Genomic DNA, 21,771 nt, shown 5'->3' with positions numbered 1-21,771 from the left:
TTTGTATTGTGCTTATGAAGTGTAAGGTCATCCAAACCAAACAACTTTATCTTCATAAGTAAACTGATTATTTTGCCTGGTGCCCTTAGTGATATTTTTCTTTTTCCTTAATATCCCATCATTTTACTAGGGTAAGTCTCAGAGTTGATTATTGTTGGTTAACTTTTCAAATTTTCGGTAGGTTTCTTAGATTTTATTTTCATACACTAATACTGTTCTGTTGCTTTTCCCACCACCCTTCTCCTCTCCCTCCCTCTCCCTCCCCCTCCCTCCTCTTTCCCTCTTCTTCTGACATGTACATTGGACCTTCCTTGCCTATGATCAATTTCTAGCACTTTTTTCCTGACCTGATTTTTTATATTTTCAGATCATTTTAATTTACTTTATTGATTGCTTCTTTTCTTCACTGACCTTCATTAAATTTCAATTTATATTTCTGGCTTAGACGGTGATAGTTTATTCATTTTTCAGATTTTTTTCTTCAAGTTTTTTCTTGATTTGGTTAGAGTTCCTTCCTGGGTTTTGTCCATTTATATTTTCAGGTTTTGAATTTCTGATTCTAAAGTTCATGCACACACACACACACACGTCTATGTTGTTTGAGGATAATTTTAGTTTGGATGTTGGTATTAGGGATTTGTGTGTGTGTGCGCGCGCGTGTGTATGCAAGACATTTTGTTATGTAAAATGTTAACATTCACCTTTTCTTTTTCCTCTAAAAATAGTTTTCCATTGTGTTGGGTTTTTAAAAGGCATATTTTATTTTTAGAGTTCCTAAGTGAACAATATTTTCTTTGATCAATGTAATCAAGCACAATTCCTTTAGTGGATTATATTTTTGGTGTTGGTACTAGTTTCATATGAGGGTGAGGTAGGGTGGCTAGCATGAATTTATTCTCTTGTTTCTTTAGGATCTTTAATTTCTCCCCTTTCTTCTTTGCTTTCATTGCCATATTGTTTTGGGGACACACACACTTTTACCAATGTAGCTGAATACCCTCAGAAGCAATTCTTATCTGAAGCTTTCACTTCTGGTCTAATTTTGAAGTCATTTCTCTATAACCAATGTTGTAACCTATTAGCACTCATGCTTGCTCATTGTTCTGGCACTTATTATTTGACATAGTCTTTTGGGGCTGAATTTTGCCTCTGCTTTGTCTATATCATCCAACCCCCCCCTTTTCTTTTCTTTTTCAAAGCTTCTCTGAAGCCTTGCATCCCATACTCACCACACACCATACTGCAGCAGTGGACTTTTTTTTTTTAATTTGGCACTTATCAATTTTCTGGTCATTTGATGTTTGTGGTATGCTATGTCTTCTAGTATTACTGAAAGCATGGATCCTTTGTAGTTTTACCTGCACTCTTCCTATATCTTATACTTTTCTGGAGAAGACATGTGGAAACATTCTGATTCAGTTGAAATTATCCTCTAGACCCGGGTATAATTTATCTCTTACCTCTTTTTAATAGAGATTTATCTGTTAATAAGCATCTCCAATGAATTCATTTCCATGCTCCTTGATAGTCTATTAATTATATAATTATTTTATCATTGATAGTTATTTAGGTTGCATTTAACATTTCACTACTATAAAAATGCTACAAATATTCTTGTTTATACATGCATGTGTAAAACATGTTCTTCATTTACACATGCATGTGTTTCTGCAAAGTATTGCCAGTCTGTTTTATGTTGCTATAATAAAATACCTGAGGTTAGGCAATTTGTATTAAAAATAGTTTATTTGGTGTGCAGTTCTGGAGATTCAAGAATATGGTGTGGGCATCTACTCAGTTCTGGTGAGGGACTCATGGTAGGTCATTAAAATGGTGAGAGTGTGTGCTAGAGGAGGAGAGAGGTCATTTGGAATTTAATTTTGTGTGTAACATTAGGTAATAATTTACTTTTTTCCTTTGTGGCTAGTCAATTGCTTCCTTATCACATCGTATTATAAAGGTTCTTTGTTTATTCAATTATGCTCAAAACCAGGTTGGCATTTTCACAATATTTTTCACAAGTTTGGAGGGCTTAGCATATCCTGCTATAGTATTATTTTCTTGTGAAATGAGGCTACTTATTGCATTTACTTTTCTTGAAATACGATAAAAATTTGCTCTTGTTCTTGCCTATCTTTCCATAGTAAATTCTAAACCTCTTGTGAAAAAAAGCTGTTGTCCAACTCATTGTTTTATCCTCAATAGTTAGCACTGATAGAATAGGGTTTCAAATACTATTCAATTTTAACCTGAATTTTGATGTTAATAAGAGGGAAGTTCCACCTAGTACAAACTTCACATTCATTTAGATCTTCAAAATACTTTCAATGAATAGGAACCAAAGTCATCATTTCTGTCCCTGTTTATAGGACAATCCCTAGCTGTCTGAGGTTGGCGTTACTAGTGAAGTTTATCAGGACCAGGCATCATTTGTGGACCTAGCCTGGACTTGCTCTTTGCAATAGATGTCAGGAGTCTGCCCCTCTCGGACCCAGTTCTGAGGTGAGACGATGCATCTGCGAATGTGTTCAAATCCATGGTGCTCCCCTCTTCCTTACATTCTCCAGATACCTGAATAAACAGCAAGATGTGGGAACTGCCTGCGAGTTCACACGCTGTCCTTACACGGAATGATGGCGTGTAGAACTCGGCAGTCACCTTCCCCGGAGACAGGGACCTAACCTTTTCCTCAGCCAAGTTCTCAGGTGACTCTAGAATCTCTCCAGGCTCCCCGTGGCTTGGTTACCACAGTCGGCGGCGGGGACCCAGGGCTCGCTTCTCCGGGACCTGGCCTGGCTGCCCCAGCTTTGTACCGGTGACTTAAGGCCACTGCGACATGATCGTCGAAAGGGAAGATTCTGCGGTCTGGGCGACCCTCATCGCCCGCCTCAGGTGCCAGCCGAGTCGCCTCCCAAGCCGCCTGGGTGAGGGTGGGGGTGGGGGTGGGGGGGGGGGGCGGGGCGATGAGGCCACCGCGCAGGCGTGCTCCCCTGGCCACCTCGCCCCGCCCCTGAACCGGGACCGCGTTTCCCATAGGCCCGCGCGACGTAGCGCTACCCCAGCCCCGCCCCCGAGACTCAGGGTTCTGGAGGTCGCCTGGACCTCCCTGGCCCCCTGTCGGCCGCAGTTCCTTTGAATCACGGCGGGAGAAGGCCGGGAGATGGCGAGTCTGGGCTGCCTGCTGTGCGTGGTGAGCCTGCTGCTCTGTGGGGCGACGAGCCTCGGGCTGCGCGGACCCCGCAGACCCACCACCGAGAAACCCATCATTGGTAAGAAGGCCGCGAGGGACCACAGCCGAGTGGACAGCGGGGAGTCGTCGCTGGACGCCGCTTGGCCCCATAAGCAGTTATGGGCCTCCGCTTCCAGGACAGATAAGAGCTCTGATAGACACTATTTGGATCACACAGAAATGTAGTTGACGTCTAGGTGGTTTTCTTGAACTCTTACGTTCTGGCTCTTAAAGTTGGGAGGGAGGAGGGTGCTCTGTGAAGACTTACGCTGATCTTTTATGTACAAAGCTAGGCATTTCCACTAAAAGAAAAAATATTTTTTTTACGTAGCTAGGAATTTACTAGTTTACCTAGAGAGAGCCCATACATGTACTGTATTTATTAACATTCCTTGATTGAGAGTGTTTTGAGATACAATGCATTATACATAACAGTGGAATACATTAGATAATCAAGAAATTAAAGTGTACTGTATCTTGGACTTTGTCATCTTCATCACCAGCAGTGTCCAATATGATCAATAATATCAATTCTGTTTAATGTTAGAGTGAACCATGATTTTTTGTTTTTATTACAATTATGTTTTGAAAAGAATATAAAATCAGTTTGCATTAACAGAACAGACATTTGAGACAGGGTTGGAAATGCTTTCTAGGAAAAATTAGCCTGGATTGAAACTTGCCAAAATAAATACCTATGTGGATAGTTCATTTTGGTTTTATCCCACCCTGTGTAGGATTTTTGCATTGATATTATTTTTTCCTTTCATGAAGCTGAACAGTGTATTCTGTAACCAAACAAACTAGATAACCATTTTTTCATATGCATGGGTTGCACTATTTTCAAATGTGTTGCATACTAATATTTGGAACCTGGAATGGCTTATTCCATAAGTATTAATAAGTATGATGGTTAGATTCTTCAAGGAGAACCATATAATTATATGTACTGAATTCCAATTTATGTGTGTTCCAAGGAGGAGAAAAAAGGAAAGAAAACATATTTATTTTCCTTTGGTGGAATTGGGGTAGCCCTAGGTGAAATATAGAGAACAAAACTCTGGTTTTGATCACTATGATAAATTGAGGTAAAGTAGTTGACCAAGCACCAGAATATGAAAGCATTTCTGTAGGAAGTGTATAGGAATCGAAGGCAAGGAAACTGTAAAAGTGGAAGTATACGAGATTTGGGCCAGATATTAATGAATAAGAAATATAGCCTGAGCTTTTTACAGAGGATAGGAAAAGTAATTATGGGAGTGGTGGAGTAGGGGTGGGGTGGGGTGGGGTGGGGTGTTGGTGCGCAATATAATGTACTTTCTTTCCTGTTTCCTGCGCCTTGTGATCCTGTGATGGCCCGTGCACTCCTTTGTGGCACTCCTCTGCCTGCCCTGTACTCCTGCATTTCTTGCAGCATTTTTCTCCAATTCTTTTTTCCCTAGGTAAATTTCGTCTTCCTTAGTGAAGATGATCTTACCTACTAGCAAAGAGAAAAACAGCTTTCCGAACATATTTTGACATTTGACATATGTTAACTGAGTGTCTAGTACATAGGCTTTTCCTTTCAGGTGGCCTATGGAAATACTAAAAGTACACCAAATGAAATAATGATATAGGTACAGGTGCTCACTGGGCAGACCTTTTGTTGTTGTTCTGGTGATTGAACCCAGAATTTCACATGTTTTTATATATACTGGATGCCAGCCCTATGCTGGGCCTGCCTCAGATTTCTTTGGTAAGAGGAAGCTAGAGAGATGGGTGGGTACAAAGAGGAGGGTCTTACAAAGTGCTTTAAAGTTCAGGAAACCACTGAGGTGCTTAAGCAAAGTGGTAATCTGCTGATCTGAATCTTTTCCCATTGCTTTCTCCCTTTCCTTACATGCATGGATCTGAGAGTCAAGTGGATTCCTTACAGTATGACAGGCTGACTCATGAATTTTGCATTTGTATTTCCTTCATTCTGGATTGCTGACTTCTTAGAAATCTGCCTGCGATTTACTCCCTCGCCTAGCTGAAGTTCTAGCTCAAATGCCATCTTATACCTTTTCAGAGAGGACTTGTCTAGTGTTGCATGAATTTCCTGGAGAGATGTAAAATAAACATCTGCCTCTGAATCGAGAGGGACTGACAGACCAAAGAACTACTTGGACAAGTCCAGCTTGGCAAGTAACTGAGTTTATTAGGGGTTACTTACAGAGCAGTGGATGACTTGTAGGCTACAGCTCTACGGAATTTGCCTTGCCCACCTTGCTGTGCTTGGCTGTTGGTTTTATAGGGCACTGATTAAGACAGCAAAAGCAGGATCAAGAGCAAGAAGGGTTCTTGGGAAAAGTTGTGTGTGCTCCACCCTCATTAGATCCTTATCAGGAAACTCTGCCAATCTCAGTAAGAGTCTCCCAACAGTGATGGATGACCTTTTGCTGCAATCTGGCAGTCTGGCATGTAGACTTAGCACCTGGTGTTGTGAGGGGTGTAGCTGGGGCCCCACTGAACAGCTAGACCAGGAGAGGTGTACCACAAGACAGAGTTACTTTGGCTAGGATGGTGGGGGGGGGTGGGGGTTTGTACAATTCTCCCTCCATCCCACCCTTCCCCCAACTCTTAAAATACCACTCCTCTCCACCCCCCACCCCCCACAGTGTTTCATTAGCCTTGGAAGAGATGTTATCTCTTTTGTCTGTGAGCTGAGCACTAGGCTGTTATGTCCCAGGAACAATACAGAATGCAGCAAAAGGTCCTAGAATGACACAATTGAGAGTATATGTCTCCAATAAAGTGTATAAAGCTCCACCTTGGTTCTAGGGTCCCCATGAAGTTACTCCCAATCATGGGCAGACAAGAGTAGCACATTTCAGGGCATGCCTGATTGATTGGAGAAAAGTTCACCATATACCCAGTGGGTGGGCTTACTGTGGGTTTTCACCTGAGGTCACTGCTCACTGCAAGGCGAAATTCTATGGCTGAGAGTGGCAACAGCAGTAATCTGTGGGCGTAGACAAAAATGTTTAGACAACAGTTTTGGACACATCATATGTATTTAACTGAACAATAGCAGTGGCTTTCCCTCCGGGGCCTGACTTCCGCAACTACAGGTCTTTATCCTAGCTTGTATTACCAAATGCAGGTCTCCTTCTTTGGAGCAGACATAAGCAGTAAGTGGTTGGTTGCACCTAGACCAGTCATACCACTACGGCACTGGTAAGCACGTCCTGCCTGGAGGTAGTGTAACGTGACAGTGGTGGCAAACCTATGGCATGCGTGCCACTGAGGGCACACAGAGCCTTTTCTGTCAGCGCATGAGCCAAGTCACCCCAGCAGCCAAGCATTGGATATATAGCTCTGATTGCATAGTTGGCAATAAATAGGTAGGTTTGGGTTGCAGTTTAGGTACTTGATCTCTAAAAGGCTCGTCAATGTGAGAACCATACCTGAGCAGGACTTTTGGTGACGATTCTCAGGCATCCTGCACATAGCACCCTTTGGCACTAGGAGTGTTAGCTAGTGGGGAGGATCATCCCAGCTTAGTCTCAGTTTATGGCTTCTGAAAGTACCTCTTTTTCTACCCATGTAGAGGACCTTCATTTAATGCTTTAAATATTACATTAATAACCCATTTTGTTTTTCAAATCAAGCCAGCTCTTGTGGGATTGTAAGGCAGGTGAAAGTAGTATTGTACTTGATTGCCCTCAACTCAGTTTTGCACATCAGTGTTTGTGAAATGGATTTCCCTGTCATCATCAATCTTCCATGGGCGCTTGAACATAACACTGAGCTGAGTAAGGCTTCTAATTTGTTGCCTCCAGTGGACCATTTACAGGTGAATGCTTGCAAAAGGACTATGGCAGTATCCACAGAGGTGAGTGCATATTTACAGCTTTCACTCACAGGCCTGGGCCCATTGTAATCCACCTGCCAACTACATATTAGACATGTTGACTTGTGCATGTGAGTTAGTGACTTATCCTGTGACTTGTGCATGTCAACTGATTAACTTGTGTACCTATTCAGCTAGTGCACTTATCCTTCGAGGCTGTAGCCAAGAGCAGACCTCACATGCCTATACAGCATATCAAAGGTCAGAGTAGTTTATAGGAATGCCTTCGGCCTTTGCTATCCTGCAGCCCATTTTGGCCCTTCTGTGTGCAGACTTCACAAGCAACCAGTGGGTGGCTTCTGTAGGTGTCTGGTGACAAGTACTGTAGCTTGAACCTTTGTGAGGGTCCTTGTCTTAGTTTTCTCTCATTGCCGAGATAAAATACCCAACACCCAAAGTTAAAGGGGGTTTATTTAGCTCACAGTTTGTAGAGGTTTCAGTCCATAATCGGCTGCCTCCAAGGCAGGGTAGCATGGCAGACAGGCATTGCAGAGAAGAAACAGTTCATGGTGAGCAGTAGGTAGCAAAGCAAGCAAGAGGGATAACCACAGCTCTTTCTGTCCCTTGCATCTTATCCAGGCTGGTTAGGACAGGTAGCATTCACACTCTTAATCCTAGTGTCCTTGATCCTAGCACTGCAGCATGAATCAATCCCAGTGTCACACACTCTAAATCAAGCCACCTCTGAAAAAGACCCACCTATGACTGCATGAGGCATGAGGGGGCATCTGAACACAAGCCATAACAGTACTATCCTGCTGATTTCCCAGGGTACTTAGTAGGCTGTGGGCAGCTACATGAAAGACTGAAAGTTGGTTCGTGGTTCTAACGCAGTTTGTATTCTTTCGTACATCTCCTTCCATATCTTTTATCACTATAGTAGCCTACCAAGCACTTGCTTATCCTAGAGTCAGTCCTCTAAGGACTGCCCAACTATCTGTACACATAGTGGCCATTTCTCACTATCCATACAGCTCTTAGCTCAGCCTGTTTTTTCTTTCTCCACTCTCTAGCCAGGTGATATCTATATTTATCTGCATTGCTACTGCCATCCATTCCTGCGTTGTTCCCAACTAGTGCCATTGGTGTACCAAGCATCTTTAGGAATGGGCCGTGTTCCTCTGTTATTGGGTTTTGGGGTGCTAAAGTCTCCTTCTAGACATGGTTTCTAGGTTCTTTCTGTCCTCGGAAAAGAATTGGTCAAGACACACACAAAAGGTAGTGTAGTTTTACGTTTACTAAAGGTAGGAAAAGAAATGTGCTCTGCAGAGCAAGTTTGGGCCAACTAAAAGTAGGAGAATAAGTACACTCTAGAGAGGAAGAGTGGACCACTATGCAAGAGAGAACACATTGGTCCAAAGCTCAGTGCTGACTTTTGTACCTCCCACTCCTGCCATCTAGGTTGTCCTATTACAAACCTGCTCCAGTTCTTGTGAGAAGAATTGAAGACAGCACTCTGCAGGGTTTTGGGAACTTTCTTCACATGTGTCCTGGGACTTTGCAATTAATTGGTCATGCCAACCTCCCCAGTTTGCCACTCCCTAATCTCCTGTCTCACCATCCAACACCTTATCTGACTCAGCTGTTGGTTCAATCACAGGAGGCGGTTCAGTAGTGTGGAAGGCCTCTATCCCCAGTATGACCTACATGATATTTGTCACAGGGCTAGCAAATAGAACTCCACACTGCTGCAACTATGCATGCCACTTTTTCAAAGTCTGATTTTGTAGCACCCCAGAAAGAGGCTTGGCTACAAGTCCTAAAGTCCAACCCTTTATTGAATATTCTCTTTTTACTGTCACTGAAGTAGATCCAGTGATGGATTCTACTTGATGCAGGGTTTTAGAAACAGACAGCATCTTTGTTGAGGTACTGTATTTGGGCTTTTACCCTTTTCCATGATTGGTACTGGAACTGTTTAGATTGTTTCTGTCTACCTGACAATGGTAGCCCTGAGGGTTCCTGGTAACCTCTAGAACAAATGGGCCTTGGGGTTCTGGGACACACAACTGCTTTCCCTGCTCCACAAATAGCTTGCTCAAAAGTCTCTTGAACCCTTTCATCCCAATCTTATGCGGTCCTTTTTATTAAGTTATGAAGAAGGCAGGCAATTTGAGTAAGGTGGGGTATGAAAATAAGCCAATGCCCCAGGAGTTCTAAGCACACTTTAATTGCTTTGTAATTGCTTTGCATTTATTGATACAGACTGCTGCAGAATTTTCTCAGTGACCTTTTCAGGTTCATACATGTCTTACCCAAGCATAAAACTCTCCAAACCTTTATGGTGTTGCCAGGCCCTTACACCTTGTGGAGATTACCCTCCCATTTCCCACTCCTTCAGGTATACTTGTATGTCCTCCAGATTTTTTCTAAGTCTATAAGACATGGAGAGATTAGCATGATGTAATCTTATGTAATGAAACATTTTAATGGTGAGTAGGTAAAATAACAAGTCAAGGTCATGGACTGCTATCCCATGATAAGTGGTGGGCTGTTCAAGTAGCCATGAAGGATCATTCAAAAGGTTCATTGCAGTCCATTCCAGGTGAATGTAAACTGGACCTTGGACTCACCAGCTAAAGGGATACTAAAGAAAGCATTAGCTAGATCAAAACAGCGTGATCCAAGCCTTAGCAAGATCCAAGATACAGCACAGCAGCATGGATGAGGGTACTATATTGTCTTATCTAAAATCCACAGTCATTCTCCATGAGCCATCTGGCTTTATTTTTTTAAACCAGCCATACTGAACTACTCTAAGTACTGTGGGCTGGACAAGACAATTTCTTTATCCCCTTTGGTTAGTCTGTACTGTTTGCTATTAACTACTCTGGGTGAGGCAGACAGTTTTATTGGCTTCCATTTTGCCCAGCCCTGTATCAATACCTTTACAGTCTGTAACCTCAGGCAGAGATTTTCCACTGTGTTCTGTAGGTATGCCCCAGCACCTTGTCTACCTCTACTATATTCTCTTGAAAGTGGTAGATTTAAACAATCTATTTCCAGGATAATTGCCCACCCCTAGTGTAAGTGTAGTGTTCTTCACCTCTACTGTTATAGCTCTGTACTCATTACTTTTTTTTTTTAATTAGCATGTCTTCTTCTGCAGTACTTACTGGTTCCCTTTTGTAAAAACCCTGTGACCACTGGGATTTCAAAGTGCTCCTGATACTTTTTTTTTATTTCTTCACTTCTTTGGTCTAAGAGTTGACTCACAGATGTTTATATTACAGTTAGGGTTTCAAGCCTTTATATAAACTTGGATGAAAGAATTACCTTAAGCATAAAGCAAAAGAAGAGAAAGTTACCCTGTAATTGCAATTTAAGAACTATCCAAAGCTATTCAAAAGAAATGTTTTAGGCATGCCAGTTAGACAAAAATATCAACTAAAATTGTAATCCAAAACTGAATTAACTAATTAGCCAAGATGTGCCTCAGTGGACTCTTGTTAACTCTTCATAAGATTCCAGGAAGCCTTGGTCCCCCTCTCTTGACATCCTGAGACTAGACTCAGGTTTAGACCCGGTGCAGATTGAAGGTGGCTAAAGAGCCACTTCTTCTACCTGACATCCAGGTTTGCAGCCTGATCCGTACCCCATACCAGCTTGGATTTGAAGTCCAGGTTGAGCTTAGTCCAGTGGCCCAGGTCCTTCACCACCTCCACTTTCCCAGTTGTGTTTACTGGCATGTTAACAGGTTTGTGCCCATTCTCTTTCTCCTGTAGTTGAGTGGCACAGGCTTGACTTGGAGCTCAACCTCTGCTGCTGCCGCCGCTGTGAAGAGGAACCACCTCATTCACGGCTCGTTTTTCCCCATAAATAATATCACTCATTAGCAAATGACAATTATTTTCCTCCATCTATGTTGCCCTCAATAGTCACCACTTCTCCTCACATGGAGGTAAATGGCTGTCCCAGGATCTCTCTCTAGACAAATATGTCAGCTTCAGTAGCATATCTTATTGCGCACAAGGGTGGCCATGCCACAGTGGCTACAGCTGTCCTGTAATTCTCTCCCATATGGACTGCAGAATATTCTCTAGTCCATTAGGCTTTTTCAGTCACATGCAGTGGGCCATACTTGTCTGGGAGGTATGTCACTCCATACTACATGGAGGAGGACAGCCACCCTAGGATCTTCCCCAGGGCAGGCAACTCAGTCTGGGGGGGGGTGCACCAGCAGCTACAGCTCTCTTACAATCCCATTCCCCATGGACTCCCTTTAAGGGTTACAGTATATATCTCTAGTCCATTTTGAGGGCATCGCCATACTCATACAGCGGACGGACCATATTCATCTAGTCGGCATATCACCTCTTACCACATGGAAGAGGATGGCCACCCTGGGAAGTTTCCCATGGATGTTCTTTCCTGACTCATCTTTGTATCTGTCTGGTTCCCTTTTGGGAGCTACATGTTTCACAAACTGAGAAGGGTCGATAAACCAAAGAACTACTAAAACAAGTCCAGCTTGGCAAGTTTATTGGGGATTACTTATAGACCAGTTGATGACTTTTGGCTACAGCACTACCAAATTTGCCCCTCCTCCCCTGGTGTTAGGCTCTTAGCTTTAAAGGGCACTGATTAAGACAGCAAAAGCAGGATCAAGAGCAAGAAGGGTCCTCGGGAAAAGTTGTGTGTGCTGCACCTTATTTCATCCTTATCAGGAAATTCCACCAGTCTCAGTACTGTCTAGCCACAGCAATGATAAACTTTATTATGATTCAATCTGCAATAATTTAGCACCTGGTGTTGTGGGCGGTGTGACTTGGGGGCCACTGAGCTGCTAGACCAGGAGGGGTGTACCACAAGATGGAGTTACTCTGAGTAGGGTTCAGAGGACAATTTCCACTACAGTTAGCCGCCGTGTTGAAGAGATTATAAATGGAACACCCCTTCTTTGCTTTACTTACTCTCTTTAGCCGTTACTGTCAGTCATCCCTCTATATATTGTACCTTTTTATGTGTGTTTTCTGACCTCTCTCTTCTCTCTGTCCCACATGCTACAATTAAAGCCTACAGGGCAGGGCTTTTTGTTTTCCTCATTCACGTGTCCCCAACACTTAGTTCAGTGCTTAGCATGGAGTACGATTCAACAATATTGAATGAATGAAAGAGTACCAATATGATGAGCTTTACTTAAACCATGTGGAAAACAGACTGGAGTTGAAGGATTCCTCAAGAAAGGATAGAGATCTTTTCATGATCTGCGATGAGATCGACAAGATATTGATTCCTCCGCTTAAGGTGGTGGTGGAGAGATGTTGACAGAAAATATTACTACTGTTTTGTTTTGCTTACAAGGAAACAGTTGTATCTCTGAGTTGTGTGGGAAGAGAGTGGCAGTGTTTTTGATTTAGGGGTCTGTGCTCTGAAATGGACTCTAGGTCTAAGGTTGAAAAATGCTGGTGCTGTTACAAATCTACTTCGAGAGCTTATTTGGCTTCCCTGATTTGATGGGAGACAGGAGGTTACCTGAAACTCCAATCAGCCTTTACTACTCCTTTCCCAAAATCTATAGATGGACTTGAGGAAACACTTCCTGTTTAATACTGTGAATTGAAAGAATGAAGTTTTTACTGTGATATGTTTAGTGTCTGAGCAATAAATAAAGGAATTTTCTTGAAACTAAAACTTTTTTCTAAATTTAGGAGTATTAATGCAAAAAACCACAAACATGAAAATAAAACATCTTGGGAAATATTATATTGCTGCATCATATGTGAAGTATCTAGAGTCTGCAGGTGCGAGAGTTGTACCAGTAAGGTATGGTTCAGTGTTTTGGGCACTGTATATAAGAATTGTTATGTTTTCTCTCTAAAATGAATATTTTCTCTCCTATATCATTTAAATGTATTAATATTCTGTATCATTTTTGCCATGTAAACTTAGTATCTGTAATTTCTCATTGAATTGTTTAATGTATGAAGCTGCATATACCTATAATAGAGGTATGTTACATATATTAGCGCACAGAATGAAATGATAGTTTCTCTTATAACAGAAATGATAGTCCTCATGGAGAGCATGAGAATAATGAAGTAACAGGATCTACAACCTAACTAGCTGTATTTCATTTTAGAATAAGGGAACACTTAAGGAATGAGAATTTTTTGGAGATGACTATTAAAAATATCTTCATACTTTTTAAAAAAAGTTTGTAGATGACTAATATAGTAGTGTGGCTTCAGCATAAATTTTAGGTATTTTAGGTTCAAAAAAGTGACATTATTTTTGTGATAAAATGGCCCAATAGGAATACAAATGATTTGGGCCGGGGATTTAGCTCAGTGGTTCTGCCGCCTGCCTTGCAAGCATAAGGTCCCAAGTTCGATCTCTGGTACCAAAAACAACAGCAGCAACAACAACAACAACAAAAACAAGAATACAAGTGATTCATGTGTGTGTAGCTCAGTGGTAGAGTGCTTGCCTAGTACTTGAAAAGCCCTGGGTTCAATCTCTAGCGCTGGAAATAAAAGAGATTATGTCTAATATGATTAGGTCTGGTTCCTTGGCCTGTGCCCAAACTCCTGCTGACCTAGCCACAGACTTCTGATGTCCTAGTCAAGATAGGAGACTTTATTGCTTCTGTTTTTCAATTTCTATCTCCCGTGGAAAATTCTACCCCCCTCTCTGTGGAACCCAGGGACTTTGCACCAAAGTCTTTTTTTTGAGGCAGAGAGTTTAACTAAGTTCCCTAGACTTGGCTTGAACTTGTGATTGAACTGGTGATCTCCCCACCTTGGCTTCCCAGAGTGCTGGGATTACAGGAATACCCTACCAAGCCCTACTCACTGTTCTTTTTTTTTTTTTCCTTAAATTCTTTTATTGGTACATTGTAGGTATAAAACACAATTACATTTCTCATTGGGAATTGTACCTTTACATGATGCATCTTGGTTCTTATTTTTTCCCCATTCCTAGCCCACTCTTCCCTATTTACAAAGACTTTGTTTCCATTTTTTCCACTTCTCATAATTTTTCCTTTCCCTTCTTTCCTTTCCCCTGTCCCTCCCACTACCCCTACCCCTTTGGACATTTTCTTCCTGTTTCGCATTATCAATTATTCATTCTAATGATTGGTACATTTTAGGTATACAATATAATGACATTCATCATTGGAAATTTGCACCTTTACATAATCTCTCTTGGTTATTTTTCACCCTTGCCCAGCCCTCCCTTCAACCCCTCCAGTCCTCCCTATTTACAAAGATTTTGTTTCCATTTTTCCATTTTCTCATATTAATTCCATTCCCTTTTTATTTTTTAAAAGAAACTGTTAGAACTAATTGAGTTTGAAGACTTTTTGTTTTTTTAATTTTTTTGTTTTTTCCCAACTCTTTTGAAATCCTTAGCCTGCCCTTAGAGTGTGTAAAGCCAGACCTGGCAAAGATTAGGTCCTGGCCCAGGGATTTAGCTCAGTGGTGCGTGCTCACATGATGGGTTCGCAGGCCCCTCGCTCAGTCATCCTGGCGAGTGAAGATGTCAGCCGAGAGGGAACTTCCTCTGCTAGGAAGCCCACTGACTTTGAGGAGCTGGAGGACGGGGAGGACCTGTTCACCAGCACTGTTTTCACGTTGGAATCAAGTCCACCATCTCCAGAACCAGCTAGTCTTCCTACAGAGGATATTAGTGCAGGCTACAGTGGCTCAAAACCGTCAGAAGTTGTACTGGATGATGACAGAGAAGATCTTTTTGCAGGAGCCACAGAAGTTTCTTTGGACAGCCCAGAAAGAGACGCTATCCTGTCCTCGGAGCCTTCTCCTGCAGTCACACTAGTCACCCCTACTATACTCATTGCTCCTAGAATTGAGTTAAAGAGTATGTCAGCTCCTGTAATCTTTGACAGATCCAGGGAAGAGATTGAATGTTAGATCCAGAGAAAGTTGGTGATGGCATGAATGCTTTCATGGCATACAGAGTAACAATGAAGACTTCTCTTTCCATGTTCAGTAAGAGTGAATTTTCAGCTAAAAGACGATTCAGTGACTTCCTTGGTTTGCACAGCAAATTAGCAAGCAAGTATTTACATGTTGGTTATATTGTGCCACCAGCTCCAGAGAAGAATATAATAGTGCCTCCCACATGGTATGACCAAGATCAAAGTAGGTAAAAAAGATTCATCATCCACTGAGTTTGTAGAAAAACGAAGAGCAGCACTTGAGAGGTATCTTCAAAGAACAGTAAAACATCCAGCTTTACTACAGGATGCTGATTTAAGGCAATTCTTGGAAAGTTCAGAGCTGCCTAGAACAGTTAATACACGGGCTCTGAGTGGAACTGGAATATCGAGGATGGTTAGCAAGGCTGTGGACTCTGTCAAAAAAATGACAGCCAAGATCAGTGAATCAGATGCATGGGTTGAAGAAAAGCAGAAACAACTTTAGAATCTCAACCAGCAGCTTACGAAACTCCATGCCAGTGTTGGAGCTTTGGTCTGTCATAGAAAAGAACTTTCAGCTAATACAGTTGCCTTTGCTAAAAGTGCCGCCATGTTGGGTAATTCTGAGGATCATACTGCTTTATCTAGAGCTTTGCCACAGCTTGCAGAGGTTGAAGAGAAAATAGACCAGTTACATCAAGAACAAGCTTTTACTGACTTTTGTGTTTTCAGAACTACTTAGTGACTACATTCATTTTATTTCTGCAGTGAAAGGTGTGTTTGACCATCGAATGAAATGCCGGCAAAAATGGGAAGATGCTCAAATTACTTTGCTCAAAAAACATGGGACTGAGGCAAAAATGACGGTCACGAACAAACCAGATAAAATACAGCAAGCTAAAAATGAAATAAGGGAGTGGGAGGCAAAAGTACAACAGGGAGAAAGAGATTTTGAACAGATCTCTAAAAGAATTCAAAAAGAAGTGGGAAGATTTGAGAAAGAAGGAGTGAAGGATTTTAAAACTGTTATCATCAAGTACTTAGAATCATTAGTACAAACACAGCAACAGCTGATGAAATACTGGGAGGCTTTCCTACCTGAAGCCAAAGCCTTGCCTAGCAATAAGATTGTTCCACTTAAGAAGACGTTGGTTGTTGCTCCAGTTATCCTGAATTTCGCAATGAACTCATTTAAAACCATCCAAATAAACTACTATATATTTTATGAATTACATGTGGTGTTTTACATATACACACTCTCTGACATTTTATTATTGCTGCATGTCCTGACTGTCTTTGAATTAAGTGGACTGTGGCATGACATTCTGCAATACTTTGGTGAATTGAACACTATTGTGTCTTAAATAATTGTACCGAAATGTGCACTGCAAGGCCAGAAAATTTTACAGTATCTTTTCTTCATGTTCTGTAGTATGTTTACCTTATGAATTATCAATGCATTATTAATGTTCACTTTTACATTCCTGTACAGAAATTATGATTTTGTGGATTATAGTAATAAAATGATATTCCTTGTGAAAAAAAAAAGATTAGGTCCTGAGGTTTACCTTGTAATTGACATTGTGGTGTGAGGATAAGAGGTGTGGTTGTCTATTTTCCAGCTACGTATTGAAATCTCTCTGGATACACCCAAGGCTTTGAGGGACACTCTGGTAATCTGGGGTGAGCTGTGGGTTTCTCTGCTACCTTTTTTGTAGAATGAAAACTAATAATTTTTTAAATACAAAAAAAGGAATAAAACAATCTGATATTTTCATTTGGAAGAAGTGGAATATATCTCATTTTCATTTGAAAGGAGCTAATGAAGTCTTATAATACAGTGTATTATCAAATCAAATTAATGTTATGTTAGAACCTCCCAGAATCCTCATCCAATCCATTATATGTGGGTTCACATTTCGCCTCCCTATCCCTTCCCAAGGGAATGCTACCTGCCAATTTAATCTGCATTTAAGATAGTGATCACCACCATTCCACTGCCACCCATTGCTTTGAGATTTACTGTAAACTTTTCAACAAGAGACTTGACTTTCATGCTAATTTGGATTTAGAGATTAGCTAGCAAGGCACAGCCAAATTGTAAGCTTCACAGGTGTCTCCTTGACACCTCCTCAGTCTTTTCCTTGGAGCATAAGTGGGCTATAATTGACATGTGATTGTAAATTTATAATTTAGAGCATTGAGAGGGGATGTGCCCTGTTACTCTCTTACCGAAATGGAAGACTGCTGAATATACGAGAATTCCTCCAAGGATTTTACAACTATGATTTCTCTTCCTTTGTTCTTGATTTGAACTAAACTTCTGGAAGCGCAGATATTTTAACTGTGACTTAAAGTTTGTCATCAATTGTCATTGATTAATCACATCAGGTTTTCTATGGGAAAAAGGATAACACCATCAATTACATGGTTATTGTTAGGGAGTTTTCAAGGAGTGTTTGCTGAAGGGTTCTTAGAAATAATTAGGCTAGTTTACAGTGATCTGTCTGTAGTCCGTCCTTAGATCTGAACTGTTCTGACTTTTGAATACCCAGTGGCCCCCAGACGGTTGCGGCTGGTTGGTGGGGATGGGGTGAAGTAGGGATCTGGTATTTATTTTGTATTGTTTGTACCTCCCAGAGCTGCCTTCAGTTAAGCCAGGTGTGATAATAAAGCTCTTTTATAGTCTGTACCATAAAACTAATGAATTCTTAGATTTTAAAAATAATTCTTAGTTAACAAATTAACTGGCATTCAATTTTTGTGGTCCTTAGTGTTTTGTATATTACAAACATTATAATGTGGTTACTTCATTTGGAGGTTACTTTATATCTTAGGTTTCAGAAATGAATGTTTGTAAACTGTTTTTTTTATATTGTTTTCAGGCTTAATCTTACACATTCAGAGTATGAAGAACTTTTCAAGTCTATCAATGGGTAGGTTGGCCTAATACAATATATATGTGAATTGGTTTAATAATGTATGAGTGTGTACATATTTATTTGCTTTTGTAAAAAATATAAATATTATATGTGTTTCTACATAACTCTCTATTGGGGTATGGCATTAGTTTTTCTGAGTTCTTTTATGGGAAATATTTGGTAGGAGATCCAGAAGTCTTTTAAAGAGTAGGAAACAAGTTAGGAAATATATAATTGTTACATAGTAGATACATATAATTTTTTAACATATGTTACATAATCTTTGTTTCTTTAATACTTGTTTTACATATTTTGAAACTGCTTTGGATGGGAGATCATATTGCTTGCCTGGGGGGGTTATGGATATTGATTGTTTATCTTTCAGAAATATTTCCATAGAACTCAGAAAAAATACTTGTTATTTTTGTAGCTTTATTACAAAAGATATGATTAGCTCACAGAAAAGGACTTTCAAACATGTGAATAATATTGAACATCGCTCTTAATTTAAGGAAGAAAAGTTAATTACTGCAATAAAAAGGCATTTTTAACTATCACAGGTTGGCAAAGATCAGAAAATTTGTAAATATTCTATAGTGAGGATATGAGGAAACAAATATACTTTATTAGTAAGGGTATAAATTATATAGTCTTTTTTAGGGGCAGTTTTGCAGTATCTGTTAAAACTAGAAACATACATACTTTTGATCCAGGATCTTAAAAGGGAAGTTTGTTTTATAAATATATTATTCTGTAAGCCAGGTGTGGTGGTGTACACTTGTAATCTCAGCACTCTGGGAAGCTAAGGGAGGAGGATTACAGGTTTGAGCCCAGCCTGGGTAACTCAGTGAGACTCTGTGTCAAAATAAATAAAAGATAGCTGGCATGAACCTCGGTGTGAAGGCCCTGGGTTTTAGCTCCAGTAACACACTTACCCTTCACACACACACACACACACACACACACACACACACACACACCATCATCATCATTGTCATCCTTGTATATAGAGTTAGGCCCTGTTGAAAACGTTGTAGTATTGTCTGAAAAGACATCCAGTTTAAAAAGTTGCTTAGTGGTCTATCAGGTGGGAATTGATTAAATGAAACAGACTATATTCATTTTATGGATCACTGCAGGAGTTAAAAATGAAGTCATTTATATATGCTGCTTTGCATCATGATTGTCATGTAAACAGTATTGTTTTGTGAGAAAAAGCAAGCCATGCTATGGTACACAGAGTATGCTTATATTCTTTTTAAGATGAGATGAAGAGATATGCATAGCATATTTATACCAAATCAACATGACCAATTTTATCAATAGCTGTTTCTCATTGGAAATGCAGTGACAAGGAGTCATTTTTATTGTAGAGCTTTTTAAGAGTTTTGTTGTTATTACTTGAAAAAAATGTGTTCACATATTGCCTTTCTTTTTAAAGCATATTCAAAAATTATTTGCCTTTAGTTTAGCTTATTCAGTAAATTTTACTTCAAAGTCAGGTCATTTAGTAAAACATTTACAATGCCTGGTATGTGCAAAGTACTTTAACAAGGACAAAAATAAATCCAGGCCAGAATATAAGAGAAGAACCTCCCTAATGTGCTTTTGAAATAACTCATCTCTCCTTTCCCTTTCGCAGCTGCATTTCTATTTGGAAAGTTATTTGCAATAGTACATTTAGAGACAGGAGTAAATATTTTTGGTAGCCAGCTTGTCCAGATGCACTTGAGTCTTCATGAAAAATGACAGTGGGTCTTAATTGACAATGGAGTCCCTTTTAGACCTTCCCCACCTATTTCCTTTGTCCACACCAGTTCTTGCTCCCATAGGCCTATACTTTCTCCACAGCACAGGCATCAACACCTGGGCTCTGAAACATGGAAACCAGGAGCCATAATTTATAGTTTCAGATACCACCAGAGAAAAGGGTAGTAGTCTAATACACCTCAGAAATACCTTTGTTGAGCCTCTGTTACTACACTATACTATTTTGTGGGGGAATACAGAGGTAAAAAGACAGAATTTCAGAAATTCAAAGGAATTTGTCATCTGCAAGAGGCATTCAGGTTTCACTGGGTGAAAGAACTTTAGGTCTAGATAAACCAAATTTGATCAGAGACAACATTTTGCTGGTTTTTTAAAACTTTTATTTTTATTAGTACATGTTTGTGATACATAATGATTACACTCCTCATGGGCAGTTGGTACCTGTACATAACAAATCTTAATTCTTTTTACATCCTCTTCCCCTCTCCCCTCCCTCCATCTCTTGGTCCCCTTCACATTTGCAAAAGATGTAACTCCCTATTTCCTATTATCATTCTTTTATTTTGCATTTTATTTATATTTTGGTCTCATATAAGCAAAACTGTGAGATATTTAAACTTTGTGTCTGATTTATTTCACTTACCATTATGGTCTCAAGATGCATCCATTTTCCTACAAACAACTCAAATTTATCATTGTTTATGGTAATGTAATACTCCACTATGCATAAATTCCACATTTTCTTTATCCATTCATCTATTGATGAACATACAGGTCACTTCCAACGTTTACCTTTCACGAGTTGTGCTGCTATAAACACGAGTATGTATGTTTCATGTAATATGTCTCTCTTTTGTGCAAGAAGGAACATTTTAAATACTGATTTAATTTAAAGGGAGAACTTCTCATGAATCTTGATTAAGTCACTTTTAATTGTAGAGTTTTCTTCATGGGTTTGTGGCAGATGTCTTACACATATGTGTTAAATCTTTTATATTAGACTGATCCTACGAACAAAAGCTGCTCATCTTTGTCAAACTAGTATCATGTCTTACTTATAGAAGCAACAGAATGCATTGTTTTTTATTAATTTTATTGTTACATTTTAGGTATACAATATGATGACATTCATCATTGGAAATTTGCACCTTTACATAATCACTCTTGGTTATTTTTCCCCCTTCCCCTGCCCTCCCTTCAACCCCTCCATCCCTCCCTATTTAAAAAAACTTTGTTTCCATTTTTCCATTTTCTCATATTCTATTCCCTCCTTTCCTTTCCCCTACCCCTCCCACTTTCCTATCCCCTTTGCCCCTTTTCTTCCTATTTCACATTATCTATTATACCTTTTAGTCCTTATTTATACTTTCACTTTCTCACACTAGAGAAACTATTCGGTATTTACACATGTGTGTCATATTAATTTCACTTAAGAGTATTGCCTCAATGTGCATCCATTTAGCTATAAATGTCTGTAGTTTCTCATTCTTTATGGCTGAGTAGTACTCCATTTTATTTTAAAAAACCCACACATTTTCTTTATCCATTCTGCAGTTGATGGGCAATCGGGCTGCTTCCAAGTTTTAGCTGTTACAAATTGTGCTGCTATGAACACGGGTGCACATATATCACTGTGGTATGATTCTTTTAATTCTTTGGGGAAGATCCCCAGCAATGGAATAGTGGGGTCAAATGGGTCTTCCAGTCCTAGTTCTTTGAGGTATCTCCATACTGATTTCCACAGTACTTGCACCAGTCTACACTCCCACCAGCAGAGGAGCAGGGTTCCTCTTTCCCCACAGCCCCGCCAGCATTTGTTATTGGTTGATTTCATGATAGCAGCCATTCTTTCTGGGGTGAGGTGGAATCTCAGCATTGTTTGCATTTGCATCTCTCGAAGGGCCAGTGAAGTTGAACATTTTTTCATATATTTATTTGCTATTTCTACTTTTTGTGTGAGAAATGTCTGTTCATTTCAGATGCCCAATTTTGGATTGGGTTTTTAAATTTGGGAGGTCTGACTTTTTTAAGTTCTTTATAGATTCTAGATAGTAGACGTTTGTCTGAGGAACAGTAGGTGAAAATTTTTTCCCAC

General features: G+C 40.1%; 1 protein-coding gene and 1 pseudogene across 2 annotated transcripts in view; both read left to right on the top strand.

The window, feature by feature from the left end:
* The first annotated feature begins 3,043 nt into the window (after positions 1-3,043).
* The window catches only part of Ggh (gamma-glutamyl hydrolase), a 33,789-nt gene continuing 15,061 nt past the window's right edge, over positions 3,044-21,771 (top strand). The window contains exons 1-4 of one of the 2 annotated variants that reach the window (XM_021256084.2): positions 3,051-3,269; positions 5,280-5,391; positions 12,755-12,869; positions 17,871-17,921. In XM_021256084.2, coding sequence (XP_021111743.1) covers positions 12,763-12,869; positions 17,871-17,921 — 158 coding nt within the window. In that variant the 5' untranslated portion in view covers positions 3,051-3,269; positions 5,280-5,391; positions 12,755-12,762. Of the gene's footprint in view, positions 3,270-5,279; positions 5,392-12,754; positions 12,870-17,870; positions 17,922-21,771 lie in introns of both variants that reach the window. The other variant, XM_021256083.2, reaches the window with a different exon arrangement.
* Positions 14,388-16,474, top strand: LOC106009184 (sorting nexin-2 pseudogene; annotated as a pseudogene).

Source organism: Heterocephalus glaber, unplaced genomic scaffold, assembly GCF_053883595.1.
Source record: "Heterocephalus glaber isolate CG9 unplaced genomic scaffold, H.glaber_assembly_v1.0 deba00001553, whole genome shotgun sequence".
Lineage (NCBI taxonomy): Eukaryota > Metazoa > Chordata > Mammalia > Rodentia > Bathyergidae > Heterocephalus > Heterocephalus glaber.
Note: the sequence above shows the minus strand (reverse complement) of the source record. Positions and strands in the feature narration are given on the sequence as shown.